The sequence below is a fragment of the Halichoerus grypus genome, chromosome 9 (assembly GCF_964656455.1).
Source record: "Halichoerus grypus chromosome 9, mHalGry1.hap1.1, whole genome shotgun sequence".
NCBI classification, from domain to species: Eukaryota; Metazoa; Chordata; class Mammalia; order Carnivora; family Phocidae; genus Halichoerus; species Halichoerus grypus.
Window position 1 is genome coordinate 39,744,672 of NC_135720.1, and position 12,989 is coordinate 39,757,660.

A 12,989-nucleotide genomic window follows, 5' to 3' on the forward strand; every position below is an offset into this window, starting at 1 on the left:
AAATATCATTCACACATTGAACTTTATATATTGCATCCAGACCATTCCTTTGAGCTTCAGATTGCTATTTCCCCTCTCCACTTGACATCTCCACGTAAGAGGTCAATGGGCACCTCAAACTTAATATGTCCAAAACTGAACTCACAGCTTTCTTCCCCAAATCAGCTCCTCCCTGTTTTTAATGTCAGTTAGTGGTATGACTGCTTCTAGTTTCTCAGGCTAAAACTGTCGACTCATCCTTAATTCCTCTCTAAGTTGTCAGTAAATCCTTTTGGTTCTTCATTCAAAATATATCACAAATCTGAACATCTGACCAATTCTGCCCCTACAACCCCAAGTCAAACTACCATCATCCTTCAGACTATATTATTGCACTAACCTTCTAATTGCTCTCCCCACTTTCACTCTTGCCACCTACACTCTGTTCTCAACACAGCAGCCAGAATGACCATGTCACGACATTAGTCAGATCACGTTACTCTGCTCACAATTCCCCACTGACTTCTCCTTTCTCTTAGAGTAAATCCTGTAAGGCCCTCCATAAACTCCTTCTTTGAACACATCTACTATGTCCTCCTTGCTGAAACACACCATGCACACATTTGTCTCAGGACATTTGCAGTGGATGTTTCTTCTGTCTTCCACCATTTCATGCAAGAAGTCTTGTCCTTGTGGGCTCCCTTGGCTCAGAGTACCTTACTATTCTAAGAATTAGCCTAAATAATACTTTTACTTTACCTCCCTACACTGTGCCATTAAAGAGATTATGGTAGGTGACCTGAGTGGAAGGGAGAAAAGTGAAATACGTTTGGGAATTAGCAAGGAATAGAAGAGAGAGTCCCCCATACTGAGGAACAGGTAGAAAGTTGCACCAATCAGTATGGAAGCCTGTTTCCTGTCAGCTCTTGGGAGTGGCAAGACCACAACCCTGGAATAGCTGAAGAGTGCATGGAGGTTGAATCCTAGGCATTGGGTTCCAGCTTTAGTGAAGATGCTATTGTTCTTTTTCACAGACAACTTGGGAGCAGAAGGAGACCTTAATTCAAGGAACTAATACTGGCTTGAATAGTGAGGATGTCAGAAGTAGCCATCCTGGATGGAAAATTTCGTTCCGCATGAAAGATTCCAGATATTGATGAGATTTTGAGAAGGGACACCCCTACCACCTAGGGTCGCTATTCCCATTAGTTGGTATGTTGGAGACTCAAAGTCAGATTTCATTTAATTAAAAAAAACCAAAGAACCAGGAGTTTCCTTTTTGTGACAAAAGATGCACAATTATTCTTTGGGTTTTCTTTTGTCAGTTTTTCAGAGAACAGATTTATAGCATCTAAGGTATACAGTGTTTGAGTAATATTATGATGCTGAATCACTTGGAATACCCATAAAGAAATATAAGAGCTTTGCACTTTATATTGATTATATAAGTAGAAATCAGAAGTGTTTTAACCTATAACTGTTTTCTCTTATGAAGATTTACAAGTCATATAGTTTTAATTAAAATGGTAAAGCTCAGATATCTCACTTCCAGCTAGAATAATGCTAGCCATGAATTTTTCCAGGCATTGTCAAAATTATTCAATTCAATCAAATAACCCCAAACCTGGAGCTTGGGGTTAGACTTGATCCTCCTTAGTCTTTTTCAACAGAGCAGTACATTGTGCTCAGAACAAGTCACCCCTGTATTCAGTCTTTCAAGTATTTCTCATTTCACTCTGACTGAAAGCCCAGACCCTTGCAGTAGAATACAAGACCCCCTATGATGTGGCATACCATATTCCCTTCCATCCCATCATCTACTACCCTCCTCAGTAGCTCATTCTGCTTCAGCTTTCTGTGCCTTCTTGCTGTTTGCCAAGTATACCAGGCATGTTTCTACCTGAGGACCTTTGTCTTTGCTGTGCCCTCTGTCTGGAACTGTCTTCCCAATAAACCCACATATTTAGCTCTACTACCTCCTAGCTGTGATTTAGAGGAATTTGCTTGACCTTCTGTGCCTCATTTTCCCATCTATAGAAGGAGAAAAATAACAATGCTTCCCCTAGAGCCATCCTTGTAAGGATTAAATGAGTTAACATATGCAAAGTACTTAGAAGAGCATGTGGCCTAGAGTGACTACTACAGAAGCATTCACTAGTATAATATGTACTAAAAGCCCCAGCAGGTGTTTTGGATCACCTGATCACCTCTTCATAAGACAAAGTCTGAAAGTGTTATTTGGGAAGCACATCAATACATTTTTTCTGAATTCTAACATGTAAATTAATTTGATTCTCACTGGTAGAAACAATTCCTGATATAAATTGTAATTGTTTACAGAAGGCTTCCTCCTATACTAACGGAACATTTTCAACAAATTCATATTCAGAAGACCTTCTGTTCAATGTTTGATACAAACACATACTTAACAATTACCTCTCCTCTATGCTCACAATGAGGCTTCTACAACACGGCTCAGAAATACCTGAAGTGCTTTCTCATTCATTGAGAAACATGGAAAATTACCTTCAATACACATTTAGAAGTAAAGTATATTTTACTTTGGAACTAATCGTTTGAAAATTGGTCACAGCACGGTGGTAAAAATAGCTCTAAATCTGGAGATATTTGGATTCATATATTAGCTCTACAAGTCTACAGCTGTGTAAATGAGTAAGCAAGTTACTTAACCATCTTAAGATTTAGTTTTCTCAGCTCTGAAATAGGAGATAAGGCTTACTAAAGTTACGCTTCAGAGCCTTTTGGAGGATAAAATGAAATAAGGGGCATTAAAATGCATTTTAAAATCTATATTATTAATAATAACGATAAATGTGTTCAGCATTTACCATGTACCGTGCACTGTGCTAAATGCTTTATATAAATTGTCTTATTCACAGAAAAAAATGATAATTTTGTTGTATGTACTTTGAATATCCTCATTGTTAGATAAAAATTGGTCTTAGAACTCAAGTAACTGGCCATTTAAAGAAATATTAATATTTCTACACACCAGCATTCTTTCTGAAATGTGTGACTGATCATGACAATCACTAGAAAGTTATATTAAATATCACAAAATTCGCTATATTCAATGTGATACATATTGTGAAATAACTTTCATATATCAGCTTATAAAGTTATAACTTTTCTCTGGATCTTACTTGAAATTAAGTGTACTAATAACAATCTAGGAACATGGCACAATTTTTTTTTTTACTTTTAAACTGAGGCTTTAATATATAATGAATGTACTGAAATGTTCTCCCAATTTGTGGGAAAGTAGACTAGCAGGCTTTTAAGTATTTCTTTCATACATACATTGATCAGAATTAATCATAAGGACTTCAAGAATTTTTAAATGTCTTGTCTGTTGAACATTTATATGCAATGTAGAGGCACATTTGACCACAGCCAATATTAGATACACATTATGCAGCATAATTCATTGAATGTGGGAGGAGAAAGAATGTAAAAACAAAGAAACAAACAGATACCCTTTTCCGAGTCTTCTCCTTTAGGAAAGGCCGGATCACGGTGTACAGGGCATGGATATACCATGGTTGATTGACAAAATGAATTCCTCCAAATCGTGCTGGGAAACTATCCTAGAGGAACATAGAGTGGGGAGAAAATCAACACATGCTTTAGTATATTGAGAAGGCTTGAGGAAAGTCATATGGTATATAAATGTTATTCCACACACTTAAATGAGATGATTTGTATAGTTAAAATGGATAAGGAAGAAACTTACTGCATGAAACACTGTAACTTTCAGACCTAAACTGAAGCAATATGTAATGAAGCAAATCCTTCTCAAGCACAGTTTGTTGATAAGAACTTTAGCATTTTTAGGAAGTGCCGTATTTTAAGCCTACAAACTGAAAACAGTCATTATAGGCCAAGAAACAGAAGTAAAAGACATTAGGAATTTGTCAAATACTGAATCTATGTTAGGTAAGTGTTTTATTTAAATTATTTCTGTTAAAGGGTATTTAAATTAAAATTTTTTAAAAATTTCACTATAGTCATCTACATTGTGAGCACTGTCATATATCAAAACTCACTTTATTCTATCTTATTTTATCAACTTCATTATAAACATTCTCCTTCCCTTATTTCAGCCCTAAAAAAGGGGGGGCGGGAAACATGCATAAGCAAAATAGGAACTTAATGTTGTAGTGTAAGAAATGTGGGGATGCATTTTGCTAGGTTAAGTCAAAACCCTCTGAGCGAACCCCACAGGAAGAAAATGGGCCTATCGTAAAGCCAGCCTCCTCTTCAGCAAGAACTCACTTGTGTAAGGTTTGCATCTGAAGTGATGTTGAGAGGTGTTTTCTTCCTGTCTGCGACTAAACAGGTGCATCCCACTTCACTCCGTAATATGAAGGAAATCCTTAAACTGAATGAATTGCAACATCTGACATCACTTGAGTACGCTACGGATTCCACATAAGTGGACTAATTCTTGCCACTAGTTCAAAATCCCACACTGAACTGACTACGTAAGTCTCATTAAAATAAAAAAAACACTATACCACTAGAAGTATCTCTCAAGAGGTATCAGAATAACTGGCATTCTTCTGGGTTCTATTTAGAACGTGAATGGGAACAAAGGAAAACTAAAGGAACTGAAATAATCACAGATGCATTTTTTAAATTTAAACTTTTTCTTATATAAGATTGTCTAATCAAAAACATGCACGGCATAACCCCATTAAAATGTTTTAGTTTTGGGGGGACACTTAGGAGCACTAGTAATTAATGCATCGTTTTCTATGTTGATCTTCAGAGCCAATGAGCACTTTTTTTTTTTTACAAAGCAATTTCTATCTCTGAGAGTAACACACCATAAAAAGACAACATTACTTAAAAAAATAAATAAATAAATTAGAATAACAGTAAAATATGTCTCCTTTTATGTCAGTGCCTTAGTTCTTTTATAAACAAGTACTTTTCATTCCTCAAGAAGTTATTAGAATAACAGAAATGAATCAGATAGAAATGCAGACATAGTATTTTTTAAGCCATGACATTTTTATAGATTAAAAAAATAAAATATATACTATAAAGAGAACGCTAAGATAAACATCCGTGTGCCCTCCACTCAGCTTGAGGAATAGAACATGGTTGGCAACCTTAGAGTTCCCTGTATTCATGTTCTCTGACCCTCTCCCACCTTTTAAAATTTCATATTGTAATTCTCTTGCTTTTATTTTATAAATATTATAAATATTATATTTTGCTTGCTATTTCTTTTATAATTTTGCGTGTTTTATTTATTTTTATATTTTATATTTTATTTATTTATTTTTTATACTGTTGGGTTTTCTAAGCACTTAAACTTTATAAATATGTCACCAAAGTGAATGTATTCGTCTGTTGTCACATTACATTGTTTCTGAGGTTCCTCGTATTTGAGTTTTACACACGTGCAGCTGTAGTTCATTGTCAGAGCTGGATAGACTACTGTTGTACGGTACATCATAATTTATCTTCTCTTGTCAGTGCATATTGTTTTCCAAATATTTTGTCTGTTTTGCCATCACCAGCCCTGCTGCCCTGCAGACTTCATGCTTGGACATGTCTCTCGGGCATGTTCAAGTGTATGTGTGGGTATATCGCTAAAGTGTTAATGTTGAGTCATAGAGTGTACATTCTTCAACTTGACAATTGGTAACAGCAATTATATCAATTTATACACCTCACCTCCTTCCCCCAGCAATAAGGAAAGTTCTAGCTCTTCTACATACTGCACTCAGTATTGTCAATCTGTTTCATTTTTGCCAATTTATGGTTTTTGAGATAGATTTTAATGTAGCTTTAATTCCCTAGTTACTTGGTCTTTGCTTCTTTTAATTCCATCATTAATAACATTATTTAATAATATAACCATTTAATACATAGGTATTTTGTTTCTTAGTCCTTGAGCGCCTGAATTTGGTTACTGTCTCTGCTGATCTTGTTTACGGTACCTTGTTTATGGTGAACTCATATTTGGCTAATATTAATCATTGGGAATCCTGAAGGAGCTGGCTTGAGGACGCCTTTCTCCAGATAAGGTCTGTATCAGCTCCTGCTAGCTCCTACTCCTACACCTACCAGCTATCAACCTGGTTTGGCTTCAATTTAATTTCCCATTTGGGGATTTCTCTCATTGTACAGCGTGTATTCAAATCTCAAACTCATATGAGACAATTATGGTCTCAGATTATCAGAGGAGACTATTATCATTATTATTAATACCAATATTGTTATTCCTATTATTTTTCCGCCTGCTTTTTGGAGAGGCAGAGAGGTTTATTTAAAGGTTTCCTAGCCAGCAGGGATTCTCCTAGCACAAACCTTCCCTAAGGGTGTAGCACCTGGACGAATGCAGAGTCTCACATTTAGTCCCCCATTTGTCCTCAATGTACACAAACCTGGTCTCGGCTTCTGCCTACCCCAGGCCCTAGGCAATCATTAACCTCTAAAGCTGTAGGTTCCCCCAGTCAACATATGCCGCCAGAACCACTTCTGTCCTCAGAAGGACAGATCTAAAATGCAGAATAGGCTTCACTTATTCTCCTGTTTTTTGTTTTGTTTTGTTTTTCCAGAAGGCTTTGTGTTCTTGCCTCACGGTTCAGGGGTGGGTGAGGAGTGGTGACTTCTCTCACGTTCCCTAGAGTTCAGCAAAGAATCGGAAAATATTTTTGCTATGATTTATCTAACACTTCTGTGTTTCATGGCAGGAAGATCTTCAAGAATTTTTAACCTACTGCACTACGTGAAGCAGAACCACTTAGAATGCTTTTAAAACACACTCCCGGGCGCCTGGGTGGCTCAGTCGTTAAGCGTCTGCCTTCGGCTCAGGTCATGATCCCAGGGTCCTGGGATCGAGTCCCACATTGGGCTCCCTGCTCGGCAGGAAGCCTGCTTCTCCCTCTCCCACTCCCCCTGCTTGTGTTCCCTCTCTCGCTATGTCTCTCTCTGTCAAACAAATAAATAAAATCTTAAAAAAAAAAAAGTTGATTGTTATTGCCAACAATTACAACATGGTATCAATCAAAGCAAAGCCTCTACCTTCTCCTCACTGACATATAAACTGTATAGACACTATAGATATTGGCACTATGGGCACTCTATAGAGAGGTAAATGCATGTATATGTATCAAATATACATAAGTGAGTTATTCATATACTTCTAGCAAAGTATGTTTGCCTCAGATGTCTAGCTATTCAAGAAGAAAAGTTGGAGAATGAATTATTAATATATTATTCAATTCTTTAATTGATTTTGATGAAATACAAAAATTATGTGTTAGGATAATACTATTACGAGTAAATTGTCAAATTTGGGAACAACATAAATCAGTATAATTTCTGGTACAATCAAGGTACAATTTGCAGCCATAAATGAGCAAAATGAAGTTTTTGTAAAAATACAACTTTGGTCTTGTTTCACAAGACTGTCTAGCATTCCTAAAATGATCAAGAATGTTAAGAAGTGACCTCAGCATAAACATAGAGAAAATTGTATGTGTAGCTCACTCATTCAAAATTAAATTCATTAGCCTTTTAAAATATTTATTTATTTATTTATTTTAGAGAGAAGGGGGAGCAGAGGGAGAGAGTGTCCCAGGCAGACTCCCCACTGAGCTCAGAGCCCAATGTGGGGCTCAGTCTCATGACCCTGAGATCACAACTTGAGCCAAAACCAAGAGTCAGACACTTAAGTGACTGCACCACACTGGCACCCCCATTAGCCTTTTTTTAATGTTTGTTTTTCTTTTCTACCTTTACTGCACTTTTTTGAAGCATATAATTTCAACTATTATATGCACTATGGCAAAGTGCATGTAATGATAAGTCATAGCACGCAACACCTAGAAATTACACTTTTAATTCCGTAACTCTAGCGCTAAAATTATACTAAGATTAAAAATATTGCACTATTGTATGATGATTTTAGTATAGTTATTGGACATGATTATTGTAGAAATTCTGAACATCAAAAAAAGTATAAAGTATAATAAAAAAAAGTTACTCATAACCTTACCAACCGGAGACAAAAGCAATCTTAGGGGATGCTTCTAATTTTTTTCAGTTAAGTTTTATATAGATGACATGAAATTCTATATAAAAGTCTGGAATTATGAGAATAATTTTTACAATGCTTCATAGGTATAAAACATATATGATAATATTACTCTCTCTAAAAGTGTGCCTAGGTATAGAAAGTAGAAGATGACTATTACATCAGTTGGTACTACTTGTTCCTTAGATTACATCAATATTAGTTTCCTTCAGATATGTTTAAACTTAAGATTGGTCTGCTTTACAAAAAGTGTTAGGAAGAGGGGAAGATGGGGAAGGCATCCCTCAGAAGGACAGATCTAAAATGCAGCCCAGAATATTGAAGAGAATGGAGTGGAAATGCAAGAGTCCCCAGTGAAAGGCTGCCAATGTGGAGAATACAGATTTAACATTCTGGAGGGTAGGAAAGCCTCAATTAAGAGTCCTGTTAATAGAGAATTCAGAAAATGTTATTAAAGAGTTCTCTTAGCTAATCTAATAAAGAAAATCAGGACATGGCAAAAAAAAAAAGAAAGAAAGAAAGAAAAAAGAAAAGAAAGGAAAGACAAGAAGAGAAAAAAAAAGAAAAGGAAAGGAAAGGAAAGAAAAGAAAAGAAAAGAAAAAAAACTGATGTGTCTTGACATACTAACCACACCATATTTTCCTAAATATGTCTTTTGGGGGTACTCTTTCTAGCTGGTATAATAGCATTTGTATACTCATGTCTATCTTTTAGAATGTTGTGTAAGCTATTTGTATACACAACCCACCTGTCTTCTAAAAGATTAAGTAAGATTCCTGAAGGAAATCATGTTTGTCCTAGTTCCAAAGTTCTGCTTCCATTCCCCACCTCTACTATTCTGTGCAGTGTCTGGAACTAAAGAGAATGGGGCTATAGCTGCGATCCCATATATGTAGTCTCATTAATACTGGGCAGGCAGATCTAGGCAAGTCATTCCATTGCTTTCATGAGGGAAACAAGGATTTTTACCAAAATATTCTAACTAGAGTATTTTGCCAAATTGAGAGACAACAGCCAGGAAACTATTTAATGACCAGCTAATTGGAATGTCTTTTTCTATGCCTGCCTCATAACTGGTAATGAGCCATGTGTAAATGGATGCAAATAACAGATTGAAAACAAAGGCTCTTGACCTGGTACGGAGATAAGTTTTTAAACTGGGGTTGTACAAATGCAAGAGGATGCTTCACCTCCAACCTCTTAACTTCTAACTGCCTGTTAAAACCTCATGCTATCCAGGTAAGCAGACAGTAAAAGAACTGGGTTAGATGCAAAGAATCGTGTAGAAACAAAATTTCACCAAAATAGGTAATTGCTCTGACACGTAGGGAAACAATAATTAACATTTTCTAAAGTTTACTTAACACTTGGGAGTTTGAGAAAAGAGAAAAAAATAATTAAATGGTTAAAAAATGAAGCCAATTATTGTTAGAGGAAACAAGACATCCTTCAAAGATATATCACATTGTATTTCAAAATAAGCACTTAGCAAGATTTTCTATTTGATGAGCAATCTCTGAAACAAAATGAACATAAATTATAGATTTAAATTTTAATGATTCCTCAGAAAACAATGTCTTAATTTTAGTAAGTGTTTTAAAAAACATGGATTAACCATGACAGTTCATTTAAAATAGTAATTAATTGTATACATTAATTTCCCATTAATATGTGGCATTGTAGGTAAAAATTCTTTTTAGAATTAAAAATTTTTAAGATATGAATATATTTTGAAATGATTTTGCCCTCCCAAATGCTAAAATCCTAATCTAAATACGCACTAAAATATAGATAGCTTTTTAGATTAAATTTTTAAATTCAAAAATTAATGTCCCTAGATTTGCATTTGCATTCTTTACGATATCTGTTTGTTCTAAGACCTTCGGCAAAATGTCAGCTATTGTTTAAATTGTCTATCATGAATGTGTGTCAACATGTATTTCTCTTAAGGGTGGTCAACAGAATGTGCTCTACCCAAAGGCAAATACATATCATTTCTGACATTTCTATTTAAAAAGTAGCCATTTCCCCCCATCCTATATACATCAGTGTTGAGCTAATGAAGACTTCATGACACTGTGACTCCTAATAATTTTCTTTTGCTCTGTCACTCTCCTTTTATGAAATTCAGTTCCAATTATAGAGATGTGCTAGATTTGTTCTTTTTCAGTTTTGTCTGAGGGTGTCCTCTGGCTTAATTTTTAAGTTAATTAGAAATGATGCCCATATACAATGAGGTTGCCTGATATTCTCCTTCACAGGGTGCATAAAAGAAAGCATCCAGGGACTTACTGAAGGGCTGTATGTTCTCGATGCAAATTACTGGAAAACCTGAGTGGATATATACTGTAGGTAGCTCAGGTCCCACACCAACATTTTGAATGCAGAAGGATTTTATTGCATTGCTTTCATGATTCTACAATCAGAATTTATTGTTTGGACTAAGAGAGTCTTTTAACTTTCACGCAAGAAGACTAGGAGGGATCCTCTCAGATCACTCAGAACACAGTGGTGGTCAAGGACTTCCCCAGGTTATAAAGCCACAGGGGCAGAGAAAAGCAAGAAGCTACCCTTTCCTCATCCAAGACAGCACATGATTATCATCTGCTCAAGTGAAAGAGTGTTTTGTGATGTTCTTATCACTGCTGTAATCTTAATATAGACCCATCATTTCTAAATTTTTAATTTTGTTTTAAAAGTCTTAAATAACAGTATAGTTGGCTTGTTTCAATCTACAAAGAATAACCCCAATTCCTTTTTTGACCAGTAAATTATCATTTGTAAATAACAAGTAAACATAACAATCACTTATAAATAACATGTGAATATATTGTAAATAACAACATAACTTGTACATTGATGCCACAGACAAAACACAATGTCATTCCATTTTTTTTCTTTTCCTGCTAGTTTTGAACACATGTATTGAAGTAATCCATACATTCTTGGCTTCTAGGTTCCAGTGATAAATCTACTTACCCATAAGATAAATGCATCTCTGTCAACAAAATAATCCCTGCCACATATACAGAATTACTAAATAGAACAGAGGGATTATTATGGAGAGAAAGCCTCCTAGAATTCACTATGACTATATGGTCAGGGTCTCTGAAATTTGTGGGCTAGAACTGACTAATCTATCTCAAAATCTCAAGTATATTCTAATTCTAGACAAATCATTATTTTGTTATTTTTTTCCCTGTGCCCACCATTAATCGCTTGGTGCTGGCTAGCTTTGCTTCAAACACAACCCTCCTCACCCTGCAAGGGTCCTTGGAACACAAATGCTGGTTTATTAGTTTAGATAAATCCCTACACCTGGATAAAACTCTTAAATTACACTGGTGACTTAGGGGCATCAACTTTGCATGGAGAGAGGAATGTCTGAGTCTTGAGGCAGCTTAGTGGGATATTATATAAAATATTCCTCCTCAAAAGAGCTCTTCCTAGCTAAAACTATTTCTTAAAGTAAAACCAACAGGGAAAACAAATTGGAACATGTTTAGTCATCATATAACTGAATGGGCAGGAAGATCTTTCTTTTATGAGTAAAATAAGTGTGGTATTCTCCCCAGCTACTTTTTCTGTCAGAGAAGGTTGATAACAGATTGAAGCAAATCACAACCACAGAGCCTTAACACGAAGACACAAGGCTTATTTAAGTTGATCGCTGCTGGTGTGTGCCTGGTACACGCAGGAGGCAAGACAGCCTGGAGAACACGACACAGGGCCGTTCTCACACATCTTCACAATCCATGAAATACCAATTTCAATCAAGTATAACAGCAGGAGAGAACCCAAAGTAAAAATTACCAACTCATAAAATTGTTACATCATCACGTTCCTAAGTCTTCTATTAAAAGTGAATGCATAGTAAAGGTAACAAATAATTGTGCCATTTCTAATCAAAATAGAATATGTAGTAATTTTCTGTGACCTGTATATTGAGGCCTCTAGCTCCAATCTATAAGTCAACTGCAGCAGACCTTACTATTACCCCAGTCAGTATATCAATAATGGATTAGGTCTCTCACTAGACTTTTAAACTACTTTAGTAACACATATTCAGAAGTGCTGACATTCTCATATTCAAAATTGCCAAACGGGAGTTAAGCTGCAGAACTTCGGCTAGAGGAATTGAGAAGAGCAAATTATAAAAAGAATTAGGCAGAAGTCCTTAAGTGGATATTTCAGGACACTCCTGCCTACATCAGGCATGCGAAACTAGACCAGATTGTTTTTAATGATGAAACTCAATGCTGCAAGGGTTTGGCAAGACAGGAGGCATCAGATTCTGTTGAGGGAATATAAATTGGTAAAACATTCCTGAAAGAAACCTCAAAACATACTCCTTTTGTCCCCTAATGCCAGTTCTAGAAACCAATTATAAAGAAATCATCGTTAATTAGAGTAAAATTTTATGTACAACAGTGTTTTATATATATTTTGTAATGAGGAAAACATTGGGATCAATTTAAAGTTACTTTAACAAAACAGTGAATAAATGAATAATGTGTTTATAATATATAATGTTCAAAAGCACTTAAAATGGCATTTTCAAAGAATTCTTAATGACAGAAAATAATCAAAATGTGATATTAGGTTAATGAATCAGGAAAAACATTAATTTATTTTAAAAAGGAATATAAGGTTTAGAAACATACACCAAAATATTAGCATGGTTAATTCTGTGTAATTGAATAATAGATGACTTTTATTTTATGCTTTGTATAGTTTATATTTTTCAAATGTTCTTATATGACCATGTACCACACACTCACACACACACACACACACTCACACACTTGTAAATATGTCTAATGGTAAAAACATCATATACTTAAAAGAATATCAACATAAAGACAACAATATAGCCCTCTAAGCATCTATTAAATTTAGCAAATATTTACTGAACAGTACTCTAGCCTGGGA

General features: G+C 35.3%; 1 protein-coding gene across 1 annotated transcript in view; it reads right to left on the reverse strand.

Moving 5' to 3' along the window:
- CLVS2 (clavesin 2) overlaps positions 1 to 12,989 on the reverse strand; it is a 63,725-nt gene that overhangs the window by 12,519 nt on the left and 38,217 nt on the right. The window contains exon 4 of the mRNA XM_036088780.2: positions 3,477 to 3,587. Within this exon, the coding sequence (XP_035944673.1) occupies positions 3,477 to 3,587 (111 nt within the window). The remainder of the gene's footprint in view (positions 1 to 3,476; positions 3,588 to 12,989) is intronic.